This window comes from Hypanus sabinus, unplaced genomic scaffold (genome assembly GCF_030144855.1).
Source record: "Hypanus sabinus isolate sHypSab1 unplaced genomic scaffold, sHypSab1.hap1 scaffold_170, whole genome shotgun sequence".
In the NCBI taxonomy this organism is placed as follows: Eukaryota; Metazoa; Chordata; class Chondrichthyes; order Myliobatiformes; family Dasyatidae; genus Hypanus; species Hypanus sabinus.
In genome coordinates, this window is record NW_026779784.1 from 401,947 (window position 1) to 421,271 (window position 19,325).

Here is a 19,325-nt window from a genome sequence, read left to right on the forward strand (position 1 = left end):
TGACTCGTACTGGAGCTCAAGTTCACGAGGTTTACTTTCAGGAAACACCTCCAAGTCCTCCACTTTAAACACACCCTCAGATACATAATGTTCAGCTGTCACCCTCTGCATCTGTGCCCTCCTCATTGTCAATTTCAACATAGCAAGTTTTAACCTTCTAGCAAGACTCAACAACTCAATCCGTCTGGCATCCTCTAATGCCTCAGAGGTTCCCGCTTCCAAACAATAATCAGCATCCGCTGCTGATTTTCCACACACAAATAAATCAGAAGGGACTTCCCCAATGAAATCGATAATTAATGACTACGCCCTCATAGCTGTTCATATCCCAGATGCAGGCCCCAATTTTGTTATGAATCGTAAAGCTTTAGAAACGAATCAGCACCAATAGACTACACCTGGAACAACACACATAAAATACTGGTGGAACACAGCAGGCCAGGCAGCATCTATAAGGAGAAGCACAGTCGACGTTTCAGGCCGAGACCATTCATCAGGACTGCCTGAGACTGCCTGACGAAGGTTCGCGGCCTGAAACGTTGACAGTGCTTCTCCTTATAGATGCTGCCTGGCCTGCTGTGCTCCACCAGCATTTTGTATGTGTTTGAATTTCCAGCATCTGCAGATTTCCTCGTGGAGACTACACCAGGAGTCTGTTTTTGATCTTAAAACTATCTTTATTAGAATCTACTTATAATATAGTAACTTAAGCAAGATAAACAAAAGTTAACAGTGTTATGTGTATATATGTGTGTAAATATAAATCCAAAACTATTGAGCTAGGGGGAAACAAGGCTTGGAGTCTTCAGATGGTAAATTATGAAAGTTCAGTTCAACCACGGAATAACTGATGAGAGAGATATTTGTAATCCAGGGTAAATGTCGATAGAAGGCAATTATGTCGAATTCCGCAGGTTCCATGGTGGTAAAACAAGAGAACAGTCACTGTAGATTTTATCTGTCATCCTTCCAAATCCACATACTAATTATCACCCAAAGTGACTTGTCACAAGGCATATTGTCTTCAAGTGAATTACCACACCACACCCAGGCAAGGGGTAACACATCAGTGGTCTTCACAGGATACCCCAAATCAGATCCACTCCTATGGATCAAACGAGGTGACAACCACACATTCGATGTATGATGAATCGATAATTAACCCACACTTGTGGGCATAGGAAAATTCCAAACAGTGACCCTTGGCACCTATTTCCCTTGTATCGATCTTTCCATTTTTCCTCCTTCATCTCCGTCTGACTCTGAGTGTCTGTGTCCTCAGTTAAAACTGAACAAGCTGTGAGTGATGTAAACAAGCTGCAAGTCAAACTGATTCACCTTCCTAATCTCTCTCTCTTAAAATGACAGTCCACAGCAAACAAAACCTAGGGATTCATAACAACTGACTGGTGTGCCAGTAGTTGGGATGACTGAGTGAATCCTTTCCCACATTCTCAGCAGGTAAATGGCTCCTCTCCAGTGTGAACTCGCTGATGTCTCTGTAGTGTGGAAGAGCGAGTGAATCTCTTCCCACATTTTGAGCAGGTGAATGGCCTCTCTCCAGTGTGAGCTCGCTGATGTTCCAGCAATCTGGATGACTCAGTGAATCTCTTCCCACAGACTAAACAGATGAACGGCTTCTCCCCAGTGTGAACTCGCTGATGTACCAGTAGGGTGGATGAGTGACTGAATCTCTTCCCACATTCTGAGCAGGGGAATGGCTTCTCTCCAGTGTGAACTCGCTGATGATTCTGCAGGTCGGATGAGCGAGTGAATCTCTTCCCACATTCTGAGCAGAGGAACGGCTTCTCCCCAGTGTGAACTCGCTGGTGTTTCAGAAGGTTGGATGACAGAGTGAACCGTTTCCCACATTCTGTGCAATTGAACGGCTTTTCACCGGTGTGAGCTCTCTCATGTCTCAGTAGGTAGGATGACTGAGTGAATCCCTTCCCACATTCTGAGCAGGTGAATGGCCTCTCCCCAGTGTGAGCTCGCTGGTGTCTCTGTAGTTGGGATGATTGAGTGAATCTCTTCCCACATTCTGAGCAGATGAACGGCTTCTCCCCAGTGTGAGCTCGCTGGTGACTCTGTAGGGTGGATAACTCAGTGAATCTCTTCCCACATTCTGAGCAGGTGAATGGCCTCTCCCCAGTGTGAGCTCGCTGGTGACTCTGTAGGTGGGATGACTGAGTGAATCCCTTCCCACAGACTGAGCAGGTGAACGGCTTCTCCCCAGTGTGAATTCGCTGATGTACCAGTAGGGTGGATAACTCACTGAATCCTTTCCCACATTCTGAGCATGTGAATGGCTTCTCCCCAGTGTGAACTCGCTGATGTCTCAGTTGGCTGGATAAAGCACTGAATCCTTTCCCACATTCTGAGCAGGTGAATGGCTTCTCCCCAGTGTGAACTCGCTGATGTACCAGTAGGTTGGATAAATCACTGAATCCTTTCCCACATTCTGAGCAGGTGAATGGCTTCTCCCCAGTGTGAACTCGCTGATGTACCAGTAGGTTGGATGACCGAGTGAATCTCTTCCCACAGACTGAGCAGGTGAAGCGCCTCTCTCCAGTGTGAACTCGCTGGGGACTCCGTAGGTTGGATGACTGAGTGAATCTCTTCTCACATTCTGAACAGGTGAACGGCCTCTCCCCAGTGTGAACTCGCTGGGGACTCCGTAGGTTGGATGACTGAGTGAATCCCTTCCCACAGACTGAACAGGTGAATGGCTTCTCCCCAGTGTGAACTCGCTGGTGAGCCATAAGGTCAAATGACTGAGTGAATCCTTTCCCAGAAATTCAGCAGATCACCAGCCTCTACCAGGTGTGGTGTGAACTGACTGGTGTGTCCACAGGTCCAACTGAATCCTTTCTCACACACAGAACAGATGAATGGCCTTGCCCAGTGTGAACTTGCTGATGTACCTTCAATTGTGATAACTGAGTGAATCTATTCCCACTGTCTGAGCGGGTGAACAGCCTTTCTCCTGTGTAAGATGACTGGCTTGCTATTTGGTCAAATGATCAATTGAATCCCTCTCCACAGTCTGAGCAGGAAGGATAGTCGATTGAATCCCTTGCTCCACTTCTTAAATATCCAGACAGAGACAGCAAAACTGGCGTTTTCTGTTTGAGATCCCCGGCGACAAATTCCTTCTCGTTTTTAACCTGTGAAAAGATTTACAAAATCCATCAATGGGTTTAGGACAACATTTCAGATGAGATTACTTGAGTTGCCATGGTTTGACTTGGTATCACACTGTTACAGTGAGGTTCAACCCAAGTTGGACAGAGAAATCATCTTCTGACTGGGCAGAGTGCTGGTATCTGGAATGACCATCAATTCCCTGAAGCTCCTCCTGTCTCTATAAGAATGGGGCATTTCTGCCGTCTCCAATCTGTGACCTGGCTCAGTCTGACTCTCTCCGTTGGTATTATTCCCTGTTCCTGCTGAGCTGCATGGGTGCCTGGCCCCACAGTAACTGAAACAGTCTCACGCAAATTGTCTTTGTGGATGTGCATCTGGGAATTCTTTTATGTATTATTAACTTAAAGTGCTACAGCTTTAACACCATATAAAAAAATTCCTGCTGAGATGACTGGTTGGTCCGCACAGCTGGTAAAAGGGGTTAGAGTGAATTTTTGTAATATTTCAAGTTCTTGTAGAAAAGTACAACACAGAAACAGGTCCTTTGGGCCATCTAGTCTTGTGCTGAACTATTTAAATTGCCTCTCCCACACTCCTACAATCCAGGTACCTACACGAACTTCCTAAATGTTGAAATCGAGCTCGCGTGCACCACTTGTGCTGGCTGCTCATTCCAAACCTAGATGACAATCTGTCTGCAGAAGTTTCCCCTCATGTTCCCCTCAACATTTCACCTTTCACCCTTAACCCCTGGCCACTGGTTGAAGTCCTACCCAATCTCAGTGGAGAAAGCCAGCTTGCATTTACACTATCTATGCCCCTCTACCACAATCAAATTTCACCTCAATCTTCTACATTCCAAAGAATAAAGTCCTGACCTGTTCAATCTTTCCTTATAACCCAAGTCCTCCAAACTTGACAACAGCCTTGTGAATTTTCTCTGAAATCTTTGAATCTCTTTTAAATCTTTCCTGTCAGTAGGTGACCAAAACATCACACAATACTCCAAATTAGGCCTCTTTTACAAGTCAACATAATATCCATCTATTGTCAGGATTTGTTTCACGAAAGCCAATGGGCTAAAATCTTTCTTTCCGTCACTATCTAACTGTGATACCACTTTCAGTGAATTAAGGACTTGTATTCCCAGGTCCCTTTCTTCTACAACACTCCTCCGTGCCCGACCAGTCACTGTGAAAGACCTCCCTTGGTAGGTCATACCAAAGTGCAACAGCTCACACTGGTCTGAATTAAATTCCATTTTCCATTTCTCAAACCATTTTCCCAGGGGGTCCAGATTGCACTGCAAGCCATGATAGTCTTCCTCGCTGTCCACTACACCACCAGTCTTGGTGGTCATAAATCTGCTAATCCAGTTGACCACACTATCATCCAGATTACTGATCTAGATGACAAACCACAACAGATCTAGCACTGATCCCTGTGGCAACCACTAGTCACAGGCCTCCAGTCAGAGAGGCAACCATCTGCTACCACACTCTGGCTTCTGCCAAAGACAGTGTCTCATCCAATTTACTATCTCACCTAGAATGCTGAGTGACTGAACCTTCTTGACCAACCTCCCATATGAGACTGTGTCAAGTGCCTTGCTAACGTCCATGTAGACAACATCCACTGCCTTGTCTTCAGCCACTTTTCTGATAACTTCCTCAAGAGACTCTGTAAGACTGGTTAGACATGACCTACCATGCAAAAAGCCATGCTGTCTATCCTTAATCAGTCCACATCTAGCCAAATACTTATATTTCCGGTTCTTGCACATACGTTCCAGTAACTTTCCCACTATTCACTACTAGTCACCACTCCGTGGGTTTGGAGATTTCCCTTGAATTTCATAGAATCATGGAAATCTATAGCACATTACAGACCCTTTGGCCCACAGTGTTGTGCCGACTATGTAACTTACTCTAGAAACTGACTGGGGTTTCCCTAGCACATAGTACTCTATTTTTCTGAGCTCCATGTAACTATCTAAGAGAGTGTTAAAAGTCCCTGTTGTATCCGCCTCGACAACCGCTGCTGGCAGTGCATTCGACACATCCAACACTCTCTGTGTAAAAAACCTACCCCTGACATCCCCTCCGCATATATTTCCAAGCACCTTAAAACTATGCCCCATCCTGTTAGCCATCTTAATGCTGGGGAAAAATCCTCTGGCTATCCACACACTCAATGCCCCTCATCATCTTATACACCTAAAAAAGGCTCCAAACATAAACAAGGAAATTATACATTGCTCTGAGGATTTGTCAGAAGTAAACACAATTATGAGGGTATAGATAGGGTAAATGCAAGCATCTTTTTCCACTGAGGTTGGGTGGGACGAAAACCAGAGGTCATGGGTAAGTGGGGAAGGTGAAATTTAATGGGAACATGTGGAAAAGCTCTTTGCTGAAATGGTCGTGAGAGTGTGGAATGAGATGTCAGCACTAGTGGAGAATATGAGCTCGATTTCACCATTAAGAGAAGTTTGACAGGTACCTGGATGGTAGGAGTATGGAGGGTGATGATCCCGGTGCAGGTAGTTGCATTAAAGAGATTAAATGTTTTTGGCATTGACTAGATGGGCCAAATAGCCTGTTTCTCCACTGAACTTCTCCATGTTTCTGCGACAGAGAAGCTGGCCAAACTTGTTTGGAAGAGAAAAGGTAGGAGTGACAACAGAGCAACAATGGCTGGAGTTTCTGGGAGCAATTCGAGAGCTGAGTGATCGATACATCCCGAAGACGTGGAAGCATTGGAATGGCAGCAGGGCACAACGTGGGTTAAATGAGAATCCAAAACCAACATAAAATCAGAGGAGAGGGCAAACAAAAGAGCAAAGGACCATTAGGAAGCTTTTAGAATCCAACAGAAGACAACTAAAGGAAAGTCAGATGAGTTCGGGAGTGGAATTATGAAATGGTTGTCATTAATGAGTTTTGGTTGCACCCAACAGTCCACAGCATTTAGAGGAACGAGATATCCAGGGCCTCATTATCTCTTGAAAACCAAGATTCCCTGCACTAGTTACCATTCAACTTTTATTTTGTCAGACACATACAAACTCTACACCCTTAAAATTTCTTTCTGAAGAACTCCCACTTACCAAGTTCTCCTTTGCTAAAAAACATCCTGTCCCAATCCACACTTGTCAAATCCTTGCAAATATCATAAAAATTGGCCTTTCTCCAATTTAGAATCTCAAGAGAGGTCCAGGCCTCTGCTTTTCTGTATTTACTTGGAATCTCATGATCAGTAGATACAAAGTGTTCCCATACACTAATTTCTGTCACTCGCCCTAGATCACTTCCCAATAGCTTATTGCACACTTCTACATCGGGAATTTTACATACTGATTAAGGTAGATTTGATAAGCTCTACCCCATCTAGTCCTTTTACAGTCTAGGATTCCAGTCAATAAACGGAAAGTTAAAATCACTCACTTTATCAACCTTTGTTTCTTGGCATAGTCTGCAATCTCTCTACAGATTTGTTCCTTGAAATCCCTCAGACTGTTGGGCGCAAGCAAGTCCAAGTAATGGCTACAATATCGTAATTTCATGTCCTGAGGTCTGAATGACATCTGTTTGGTGTCAAAAAAAGAACCTTGCCCTCAATGTCACTGAAACAAAGGAGCTGGCTGCAGACTACAGGAGAAATGGAGACAGGCTGACCCAGGATCTGGGGTTGAGAGGGTGAACAGCTTTAAGTTCCCTGGCACACACAACACCGAGGATCTCACCGGGTCTGTACATACTGGCTGTGTGGTGAAAAAGGCACAACAGCACCACTTTCACCGCAGGCGGTTCAGGAAGTGTGGGACGGGGCCCCAAATACTAACAACTTTCCACAGGGGCACAATTGAGAGCATCCTGACTGGCTGCATCACTGCCTGGTATGGGTGCTGTACTTCACTCAGTTGCAGGACTCTGCAGAGAGTGGTGCGGACAGCCCAGCGCATATGTAGATGTGAACTTCTCACTATTTAGGACATTGGCAAAAACAGGTGTGTAAAAAGGGCCACTGTGTAAAAAGGATCATTGGGGACCAGAGTCACCCCAACCACAAACTGTTCCAGCTGCTACCATCTGGGAAACGGTACCACAGCCTGAAAGCCCGGATCAACAGGCCCAGGGACAGCTTCTTCCACCAGGCCCTCTGATTGATTAATTCATGCTGATACAATTGTACATTTATTTATCCTGACTGTCCTGTTGTACATACTATTTATTATAAATGTACAATGTCCTGGGTATGTTACTCAAAATGGCCTCTTTGGTTTGTTACAAGTAGGAATGTTTCTTTGTCGGATAAGTGTTTCTCTAGCCGTTGTTTCACTTTAGAATGGCTGATATGGTAATTGTATTCATTTGTTAATCAATGGGGAATGTCATTGTGTCTTGTGATGCTGGGAACTTGGGGGAGGGGTTTTCGCGGGTTTTTTGGGGGAGGCCGAGGAAGACATGGAAGAAGGTGGACGTGTGCTGGACTGCTCGTAAGACCACCGGGGTGGTCCCAGGTGCGACGGCCGGATGGGTCGATTGGTTCGTTGATTGAGCTCCAACGAGTGCACTAAACAGACTGAACTTTGATAAGTGGCGCCTTTTGTTTTTTTTCCTTGTGTATATATATTGTATTGCTTACTACTCTTTTTAATTTTAGTAAACTCTTTAAAGTGTATTTCATAACGGTATTTGTTGTGGATTTGATACTGTTGGCGGGCTCGAGGCGTAAACTTGATTCTCACAGCACCTGCGTGTACGGGAGGTGGGTTGGAGAGTGGCTGGATCCTTTTTTTCCCCTAGACATATACCAGCCTGTGGGTAAGTGTTACATTTGTGGGGTGCTCGTCCCGGATTGGATTGTCAGGGGCTGTGGAGTCGCGCAGGCAGCAGAGGAAGATGGACAGAGATAAGTTTGTTTGTTGGTGCCAGTTTGAAGATGTACCGGTACAGTACGCATGCGTAGTGAGCGGAGTGGATGTTCGAGTTTCGGGAGACGCGATAGAGAGGGGTTTAAGTTCGGTGAAGGGTATTGGGCAGGTAGAATTGGTAGCTAGACGGTGTGGTAAAGAGGTAGAGTCTAGCTGGGTGTTGGTTCGTACGAGTGCTGAAGTCAGGACGGTGGAACTGCCGGCGACGGTCAGTGTACCGGGGGAGGCGGGCCCGTGGGGGCTCCACTCCTACCAGGATGAGGCTGAGGAGACATCGGGGGAAGAGTTAGAGCTAGAGGTGGACCCCAGAGAGGTGCCCGGCACTAGTAAAGGGAGGTGGGAGGAGGGAGTCGTGACTAAGCCCCGCTCCCCAGGTAGGGTGGAAGTCTCGGAGCTGGCAGCTGCACTTAACTCCCTGGTGGGGGTGGCCGAGAGGCCACGGCTGAAGCTGGGGGTGTTCTCCGGAGCCAAGCCTACTCCGGATGGGGAGGTGGACTATGAGACCTGGATCGAGCATACGTCTTTGATGTTAGAGGAGTGGCCAGGCTCAGAGGAGGAGAAGAGGCAGCGATTGGTGGGAAGTTTGAGGGGTTTAGCAGCCACAACCATCCGGGAGTTGAAAGCTGAGAAGCCTGGGGCCTCAGTGGAGGACTGCCTACAAGTTTTGGAGGGAGCGTTTGGGTTGTCAGGGGAACCCTGGCTGCTTTTAGCAGAGTTTCAACGCCTGGAGCAATGGAGAGGGGAAAAGCTCTCCGAGTACATATTTAGGATGGAGGGGATGCTCTCGGGGCTGCGGCGCCGAGGGGTAGTGAAGGCGACTGACGTGGCTAGCGTGAGGATGAGTCAGATATTCAGTGGCTCTCTGGAGGAGGACAAGGTGGCGTGGACTATCCGGCAGGCTTATAGGAAAGGTCCCCCTCCATCCTTCGGGCAACTGATTAGAGAGGTGCGAGAGGAAGAGAGAGCATTGGGGCGGAAAAGGGGCACGGGCCTACGGGAGCGATCCTCAGCGATACAGGAAGTGGTGGCTGAGTGGAGGAATGACAAACCCCCGGGGAGTAGGGAACCCCCTTTGGAGGGGAGGGACAGGGGAGGTACCTACTCTCAGGGGCGATCAGTGCAGTGGATTGGGAGCAGGAGCCGTCCTGGGAGAGGAGGGGCAGCCGGCAGTGTGTGCGTTAACTGTGGGAAAGAGGGGCATTTCAGGCGGGACTGTGGAAGGCCAAGGGTGTGCTATAGCTGTGGAGAGGAGGGTCACTTTAGGTGGGATTGTGAGAGACAAGGAGTCCCGCAGAGGACAAGCCCCCCTGCGACTAAGAAGGGAGAGGTGTCGGGGAAACTTAGGAGAGGCTCAGTGAGGGAATGGACTGGAGCCTCTGGAGGAACACGTTCCCAGAGATCAGCCGGAAGACCACCGGGTGCCCACGCCTCTGTTCCGGATGGGCTGGTAGGACCCCGTGCCAGTGTGGGTCTACGGATAGAGGGAGTTTACGCAAAAGCCGTTCTTGATACTGGATCGCAGGTGACCTTATTGTACCGGTCTTTCTACAATCAACATCTAAAGCATTTGCCCGTAACACCATTTGACGCCCTGCAGATTTGGGGTGTGAGCGAGGGTGACTACCCGTACGATGGGTACCTATCGGTGAGATTGGAGTTCTCGGAGGGCGATGTGGGAGTGTCGGAAGCTATTGAGACGTTGGTGTTGGTGTGTCCTGACCCGGTGGAAACCGGTGGTGCTGCCCTCCTGGTGGGGACTAACTCCCCAGTTGTGCGACGGCTCCTGGGAGCTTGTAAGGAGAAAGGGGGGGAAGACTTTCTGGAGACCCTCTCGGTGCATCCAGTGTTTCGAGCAGTGTTCGAAGAAGGGGTTGCCTCCCAAGGGCTGGACCCGGAGTGTAAACGAGGGACGGTGTGGTGTACGCAGGCGAGGCCCAAGGTGATCCAACCAGGGGAGGTAGCACTAGTGATGGGGACCCCCAGATTCCCAGGAGTGCCGACAGGAGAAGCCCTGTTAGTAGATGCCCCAGACGATCTTGAAGGGGAGACACGATTTCCGGCGGGGGCGCTGGTGAGGCCCGAAGTGCAGAGACCAGGGGTGGTACATGCGAGGCGTATAGCTATAAGTGTCAGGAACACCACGGCAAGAGAAATCACCTTTAAGAGGGGAATGCCGCTGGCACATCTGTTCCCGGTGACGGTAATGTCCAGCGCACCAGTGCGGACCCCTAACGGGGAGGGATCGGAGCATCGAAGGGAGCTGACCGCTGAAGCCTTTAACTTCGGGGATTCCCCAGTGTCGCCGGAGTGGAAACGCAGGCTAGTGGAGAAGATGCTGAAGATGGAAGCTGTTTTTTCTCGGGGCGAGTTTGATGTTGGCTGCTCCAAAAGCACTCGCCACACCATCCGGGTGACGGAGGACACCCCGTTCCGAGAGAGATCCCGGCGGCTGGCTCCGGCAGATGTTGAGGACGTGCGACAGCACTTGTGCAAGTTGAAGGAGGCCGGAATCATAGCTGAGTCTCGAAGTCCTTATGCGTCCCCAATAGTGGTGGCACGGAAGAAGAATGGGCGAGTGCGCATGTGTGTTGACTACAGGACGTTGAATCGGCGAACTGTCCCTGATCAATATACTGTCCCAAGAGTCGAGGATGCGTTGGCCTGCCTGAGCGGTGCAAAGTGGTTCAGTGTGCTGGATTTAAGAAGTGGGTATTACCAGATCCCGATGAGTGCGGCCGATAAAGAGAAGACCGCTTTTATCTGCCCACTGGGGTTCTTTCAGTTCGAACGAATGCCCCAAGGCATATCCGGAGCCCCAGCCACCTTCCAGAGGCTCATGGAGAGAACTGTGGGGGATATGAATCTGTTGGAGGTGCTGGTGTACCTGGACGATTTGATAGTGTTTGGATCGACTTTGGAGGAACATGAGGAGAGACTGTTGAAGGTGTTGGGCCGGCTTAATGAAGAAGGGTTGAAGCTTTCCCTGGACAAATGCCAGTTCTGCAAGTCGTCGGTTAACTACATTGGCCATATCATTTCGCGAGAGGGAGTGGCTACTGATCCAACCAAGATAGAGGCTGTGACCACCTGGCCGAGACCCCAGAAAGTGGGTGCTCTGCGCTCATTTTTGGGGTTCTGTGGGTATTACCGGCGATTTGTGAAAGGATACGCAAAAGTGTGTCATCCGTTAACTCAGCTGTTGTGTGGCTATCCCCCGGTGGGGAAGAAGAGGACGGGGAACCAGAGGCAGGATGCTGGAGGATACTGGAACCCGGCGGAACCTTTTGGCTCAAGATGGGATGATCGATGTGAAGAGGCGTTCCGATCTTTGAAAAGGGCACTGACCCAGGCCCCGGTGTTGGCTTTTGCCGATCCCCAGAAGCCATATGTGCTGCACACGGATGCCAGCCGAGAGGGTCTCGGGGCTGTTCTGTACCAGGAGCATGGCAAAGCATTGAGGCCGGTAGCCTTTGTCAGCCGAAGCTTGTCGCCATCGGAGAGAAACTATCCCACTCACAAGTTGGAGTTCCTGGCGCTGAAGTGGGCGGTGGTGGACAAGCTGGGCGATTACCTGTACGGAGCCAAGTTTGAGGTGAGAACGGATAACAATCCTCTCACTTATATTTTGACTTCGGCGAAGCTGGATGCCACAGGACATCGGTGGCTGGCGGCATTGTCGGTATATGATTTCAGCCTGAGGTACCGCCCCGGAAGCAAGAATATCGATGCGGATGCATTGTCTCGTCGGGAGCCGGGGGAGGAGGAGAAGGACGAGGAGTGGGAGAGTGTCCCTGCCCCTGGAGTGAAGGCGATGTGTCAGTTTGTTATCACCGTGAAGGCCGAGGGAAGAGGGAGGCTGGAACGAGCCGTGGACCATTTGGGGGTTTTTGACGACGCCATACCCCTAGTTTACTGTGACCTGACCGCTCTGGGGACTAAACAGTTGCCGGAACTGAGTCCGGGGGAAGTGGCAACTGCTCAGCAAAATGACCCGGGCATTGGCACAGTGTGGAGAGCGGTCGAGAAGGGGGATGGGGCGTTGGCTGAGAAGGCGAAACACCCATACGTGCCTCTGTTGTTGAAGGAGTGGTCTCGGTTGAAGTTAAAGAACAAAATCTTGTACCGGGTAACGGCGCCTCCGGACCAACCCCGCTGTTGGCAACTGGTCCTGCCAGAGGAGTATCACCAGACTGTACTCCAGGCCTTACATGATGATTCTGGACATTTGGGGGTGGAAAAGACATATGGATTACTCAAAGACCGGTTCTACTGGCCCCGGATGAGGGGGGACGTCGAAGAATACTGTAGGGGATGCCGTCGTTGCATCCAGAGGAAGACCCTGCCAGCGTTGGCGGCTCCACTGTCGCACTTGCAGAGTGCGGGACCTCTGGACCTGGTATGTATGGATTTCCTGTCGATTGAGCCTGACACCAGCAACACCGCGAATGTATTAGTCATCACCGATCATTACACTCGCTATGCTCAGGCATTTCCCACCAAGGATCAGAAGGCGACGACAGTGGCGAAGGTGCTATGGGAGAAGTACTTTGTGCATTACGGCCTTCCCAGGCGAATCCATAGTGATCAGGGGCGGGACTTTGAGAGCCGCCTTATCCAGGAATTACTGACTATGCTTGGGGTTGAGAAATCCAGGACTACCCCTTACCACCCACAGGGAGATCCTCAGCCAGAGAGATTCAACAGGACCCTGTTGGATATGCTTGGGACGCTGGAGATTGGGCAGAAAAGCAGGTGGAGTCGTCATATTGGACAATTGGTTCACTGTTACAATTGTACTCGCAATGAGGCTACAGGGTATTCACCCTATTATCTGATGTTTGGGCGGGAAGCGAGGTTGCCCATTGACGTGTGTTTTGGAGGTGGAGTGGGTGAATTTCCCGGGAAGTCCCATCTAAAGTACGTGTCCGACATGAAGAGGGAGTTACAGCGGGCGTACGAGTTGGCCGAGGCGGCGGCTACCAAACAAAATCGGCGGAATAAGATGCGGTATGATCGAAAGGTGAAGTTTGTACAATTATTACCGGGCGACCGGGTCCTTTTACGGAATTTGGGACTCCCTGGTAAGCACAAGTTGGCAGATCGATGGGCGGCCAGCCCCTATGTAATAGAGAGCCAGATGCCGAACCTGCCAGTTTACCGGGTGAAACCCGAGGATGGAAAAGGGCCTATCAAGGTACTCCATAGGAATCACCTGCTGCCACTGGGTCAAGCGGTGCAGGTGGATAAGGAGCCCGAGTGGGAGGTTACGCCCAGTACAAGGACTCTGCGAGGGAGCGGAGAACGGGAAGAGCCCGCTGCTGAAGAGCGGGGACGGGTCCCTCACTCGGGAATGGCTACCGATTCAGAGGAGGACGACTCAGATGAGTGGGTCCTGTTCCCATTCGCTAGTGCTCCAGTACCAGGAGAGGAGGCTCCTGGCCCTTCCCATACTGAATTGGGTGAGAGGAGGGAAGGTCTTGAGGGTCAGATGGAGAGGCAGCCTACATTGGTGGGAGAGAGGGTGGAATCTGAGCGTGAGCCGGAGAGATCTCGGGTGAGGGAGGACCCCTGTGAGGAAGGGGGTGCGGGTCTGTCAGGTAGACCTGGGGTGTCCGAGACAGTGGGTTCGCAGGTGACGAGGGAGCCCAGTGGGGCAGAAGGGGTATGGAGATCTCAGAGGATTAGGCGCCCCCCGGAGCGGTTGACATATGTGGTACCGGGAGAACCGAGTGTGATTTCTACTGCTCTGGGTAGTTATGTCATTGCCTTCTGCACCTGGGTTGGGTTTTGTGTGTTGCAAGAAGCTTTGGGGACCTCTAGTAATGTCATGAGGGCATGACATTTGCTGGTGGGGAGAGAATGTACAATGTCCTGGGTATGTTACTCAAAATGGCCTCTTTGGTTTGTTACAAGTAGGAATGTTTCTTTGTCGGATAAGTGTTTCTCTAGCCGTTGTTTCACTTTAGAATGGCTGATATGGTAATTGTATTCATTTGTTAATCAATGGGGAATGTCATTGTGTCTTGTGATGCTGGGAACTTGGGGGAGGGGTTTTCGCGGGTTTTTTGGGGGAGGCCGAGGAAGACATGGAAGAAGGTGGACGTGTGCTGGACTGCTCGTAAGACCACCGGGGTGGTCCCAGGTGCGACGGCCGGATGGGTCGATTGGTTCGTTGATTGAGCTCCAACGAGTGCACTAAACAGACTGAACTTTGATAAGTGGCGCCTTTTGTTTTTTTTCCTTGTGTATATATATTGTATTGCTTACTACTCTTTTTAATTTTAGTAAACTCTTTAAAGTGTATTTCATAACGGTATTTGTTGTGGATTTGATACTGTTGGCGGGCTCGAGGCGTAAACTTGATTCTCACAGCACCTGCGTGTACGGGAGGTGGGTTGGAGAGTGGCTGGATCCTTTTTTTCCCCTAGACATATACCAGCCTGTGGGTAAGTGTTACATAAACTATTATAAATTTCACATTGCACATTTAGACAGAGACGTAACATAAAGATTTCTACAACTCATGTATGAAGAATGTAAGTAATAAAGTCAATTCGATTCAATTCACCCTCTCCACTATCTGCTCTGTCATTCTGGCTCCAATCCTCCCTGCAACTTTAGTTTAACCACCCACCCCACAGGGGAGCACCAGCAAGCCTTGCCACTAGGATACTCATCCCTTTCAAGTTCTGTTCCACTAACTAACAAATCCCCTATCACCCCTTTGACTTTCCTCTGCCAGGTAATTCCCCCCAACAGTTTCTAAAGCATCCACCTGTTGTTGTGTGGGATGGCCACAAGAGTACTCTGCGTTGCCTATTTAACCTCATTCCCCTTCCTGACTCTCACCCAGTTTCCTGTGTCCTGCACCTTGGGTGCAACTCACCTCTCTGCACATCATACCTATCACACCCTCTGACGCTTGGATGATGTGGAATTCATCCATTTCCAGCTCCAACTCCTTAAAGTGCAGCTGGATATACACCTTCTACATGAGGGCGTCAGGGACACTGGAGGTCTCCCCGCCTTCCCACCAATGTCCCCTCTAATTTGTAATGACCAGTGTGTGCAAAAACCTTGTACTGTACAATTTTTACCCAGTGACAACAACATGTGCAAACTGAATTTTATATAGAGAGGTATTCATTTCAACAGCGAGCAAGTCACTGTCAGTAAGAACTTTAATCTCCTCTGGTTGAGTCTTGATTGAGTTCATCTGCACTCTCACACAACCTATGTAACAGGTTAATGAAGGATTTACTCGCCACAGCTTCTGCAAACCACCTATTTGTGATTTTCTTGCTAAATGATGCTTTCAATTTCAGATTTCCAAATATCACTCCACTTCTTCCCACTTGAAAATTCTCCAGCAACAATACAGACGGTATTGTACATAAGTATTTCCCATGAAGTCTCACCCAGGTGACTGACAGTGGTGAACTCAGTGATGGTAATGCCAAGGAATACTGCCTTTAAGGACAGTAGTCCGTCTCCCTGGAGTCTGGCACATTTCTGATGTGAAAGCTACTTGTTGCCCAGGGCAAAGGTGTTTGATATCATTATGTAGCCAGACAGAATTGGTGGAAGCATGTTCTCACTGGTAGAAAAATGCAGACCGAGAGGAGGTAGAACAAGCAACAGACACAAAATGCTGGAGGAACTCAGCAGGCCAGGCATTATCTATGGAAAAGAGTACTAATGCTGAATTCCTCCAGCAATTTGTGTGTGTAGCTTGGATTTCCAGCATCTGCAGATTTCCTCTTTGTGATTGGAGGTAGAACAAAGATGATTTTCTCAACTGGTGATGTAAAAGATTTTAGAGCCATAGAATAGAACACTACAGCACAGTACAGGCCCTTCAGCCCTCCATGTTGTGCCAACCCATATAAACCTTAAAAAAAGAACTAAACCCACACTACCCCGTAACCCTCCATTTTTCTTTCATCCATGTGCCTGTCCAAGAGGCTGTTAAATACCCCTCATGTTTTAGCCTCCACCACCACCCCTGGCAAGTCATTCCAGGCACTCACAACTCTCTGTGTAAAAAAAAAACTTACCCCTGAAGTCTCCCCTAAACTTCCCTCCCTTAATTTTATACATATGCCCTCTGGTGTTTGCTGTTGGTGCCCTGGGAAACGGGTACTGACTATCCACCCTGTCTATGCCTCTCGTAATCTTTTAGCCCTCTATCAAGTTCTAGACCTTTCATATTATTTCACATTTCATAAAGATTGAAACAGAATAGGCTGAAACACACTGTTCAAAAGTGCTGGCGTTCAATCCACTTGGTGCATTGACTCATTACATTTTTTGGGTGTATGTTTGTCAGAATCACATCCAACAGATTTCCCATCAGAAGTGCAGGAAAATTCTGGACCTGATTTCAAATGAACCACTGAGCACTCTGAAAAAAAGGTGCGGCAGAGGCCGATTTCTCCCTTGTGCTTTTATTTTCAGTGTGAACTATGTAACATTGATGGTGATTAATGATCATTACTTTCAGGCGACAGCCCTCCAAACATGTGACGAACCACAGTAAAACTTAGTGAACCTGCCATGGTTGGGTCTTGGGTGTCGGACCAGCAGATTTTCTGTATTATTAGATGTTCTCTTATTAATACATCATACCTCACTTCCAAATCACTGTTTTTAGACATCACATTCTAGAATGATGTGCAAATAAGGTCAAAGTAAGTTTCAAAGTCATCTGGGAAACAGAAACGTGCAAGTTTAAAGGGAGCAGAGATACCTGACTGACCTGCATGAGGTGTTGAGCTGCCTAAAATGCATTCTTGAACGTATACTGCAGATTTAAAGCATTAATTGGATTTAATTTATTTTATTAAATTAACATTATCTTGCATCTCTTAATCCTAATTCACAAGTTTAACATAGAATTAACCTTTCTGCATTTGGATATCTACAATTTTTGTTCTTTTCTTTCGAAAAATGCAGTCACATCATAATACTATTCAAACTTCTGACCAAAAGTCTTATTTTTCCCCCTTTTATTTTTTCCCAGGAAAAAAATACTATAAACTTTTTGCTATTTAAAATTGGTAACATTTATCAATTCATGCTTTTGTTTAAAATTAAATTGCTTAACTCCCTGAAGCAAACTTGTAAGTTCACTAGCTAATAAAGAATTGAACAAAGAGGATTGTATATTTAACGCACAAAGCAGCATAATATCAATGCTCCTACATCATAAATTGGGAGACAAATGTACACATCCCAACCTTATTAGGTATTTGTACTCAATTTTTCCCACAGATGGTGAACTGCTAATCTTGGCTGGTTCATCAGGCACAGCATGGAGAAGGTCTGAAGGGAGGTGGAGTGGTTTGTGTATTTGCAGCAGTGCTGGGAGGAAAAATCAGCATGAATGATGAATGTCTTTAATGTCCCTTTCTATAAAATGCTCGACAGTTGTTTCACACTTATTTGACCTTGAGCTTTTTTTTTAAAACCATATTACACTTTAGTCAGGATTACTTAGAATTTCAACATCTCTTTTCCAGTGAAAATAATAAGTGGGAAGGGGTATAATTTAAAGATCCTATATATTCAGTTTAATCCACCCCGTTCTAATGAAATGTTTATTCAGTTATTCATGCTATTGACAAGGCTCCGAATAAAGCAAATGAGGACCAATAGGTGTGGTCCATTCTTACAACCAGTTCAATGGCATAATTTTAAACTCACTTCCCCAAGTTTTCACATTTAGGAGCAGAATCACAAGAAGAGCTGGCAAATGACCAGGGAAAGCTTCACACAGAATCACAGAACAATTTTATAAAATTATTGTTGGCATGAAAGGAGATCATCAACCAGAACTATCCTTTCAACTCCAATCCTTTTCTCTTGCCCTGCATCACTGCAAAAATTCACTCTCATTTCCTTTCCAATTCTATTTGGAAGTACTGTCTTAGTCTTCGACAGTACTGTCCTGTGGATATCCACTAACTGTGCTCTGGAAGTCCAATCCAAAGTAGAATCTTTGCTAATCTACAATGCTAGCACTGCACCTCACCATACTTTATGTCCAGTAATTTAACCAAGATTCCGATTTTCTAATCACAGAAAAGACTAAGTACTAATTTAAAACAAAGGCTAAGGTTTAAACTTTCATCTTATGCTGATGATCATCTAATGTTATACTGCTTTTCCATATATAAGATAGATAGATAGATAAATAAATAAATAAATAAGGAATGACAGATAAGGTTGTGGTCTAAGGAAGAAGGAGTCAATTTTAGAAAATCCAGCACATCTATTTTTCAGCATAGTCCACTCCTACATTTACACACTTAGTCCAGCGGTCGTGTAACATACGAATCTTAGACCTCCAGAGAGTGTCCACAGATGGGTGATGTAAAAGATTTTGTTCCCTTTCTCCGAGTTCCTAATCCTTGCATTTAGATAGCTGGAGCTCAGCTCTGTCTGAGAGATCCATCGGTTCCCATTCCCTCATCAGCCGGAAGCTCCCCGGGGCCCGTGTACGGATCGTGGGGCTGAGAGAGAGGGAAGAGAACAGGACTGTCCCGGGATTGCTGGTCACGGTGTCCGAAATTCAGAGGAATTATCCCGAAGTCGGTGTTTACGAAAAAAACACGGAGAATCGCTCTTACCTGCAACCGACATTTTCAAGGCCTCGTGTGCTGCGCGCATGCGTGATACTCGGGGACGTCGTCAGCCTGACGCCTGCGCAGTTCATCAGAGCTTCAGTGCCTGATAAGAATTATTCTGGCAGGCCCTTTTGGGTAATACCGGTGCCATTAAACAGTTCTTGAAGCACCGATTCAATGTCCATATCTCATTTTTTTTCGGGTATATAGAAAAAATCTGAAGCTTTTTTAACGCAGGAAGCGGCTCACATAAACAATGTATTCAATATCCACGTGTATCTAATGCCAATGTAAAATGCAAGTATAAAACACAGGAGATTCTGCAGTGGCTGGACATACAGAGACGCACACACACAAAATGCTGGGGGAGCTCTGCAGTTCAGGTAGTAACTAAGCAGTGGAGTCCACAGTCTAGGCATGCTGAAGAGGCTCGGTCTAAAAGTTGTTTATTTATTCCTCTCCACAATTGCTGCCTAATCTTTTGATTTCCACCAGTATTTTGCAGAAACTAACAATCTTTTTTCCAAATTTTTCTGATTTTCCTTTTGTAGCCATATCCTGTTGGTCTGTTTCTTCTCTCTCCTCCTCCTCGTAAACTCCAGACCCATTCTCTC

The 19,325-nt window shown here is 47.4% G+C and overlaps 1 protein-coding gene across 1 annotated transcript; it reads right to left on the minus strand.

Annotated features, from left to right (window-relative positions):
• Positions 1 to 576: 576 nt before the first annotated feature.
• Positions 577 to 18,777, minus strand: LOC132387290 (zinc finger protein 271-like). Its single transcript, XM_059959651.1, has 2 exons — positions 18,715 to 18,777; positions 577 to 3,167 (listed from the first exon to the last, which is right to left on the minus strand). The coding sequence occupies exon 2, from the start codon at positions 2,760 to 2,762 to the stop codon at positions 1,455 to 1,457; it is 1,308 nt and encodes a 435-aa protein (XP_059815634.1). The 5' UTR covers positions 2,763 to 3,167; positions 18,715 to 18,777; the 3' UTR covers positions 577 to 1,454.
• Between the last annotated feature and the right edge of the window lie 548 nt (positions 18,778 to 19,325).

Excerpts from the sequence above, each read along its gene's own strand:
- LOC132387290 (XM_059959651.1), bottom strand. The coding sequence starts at position 2,762 with ATGGCTCACCAGCGAGTTCACACTGGGGAGAAGCCATTCACCTGTTCA.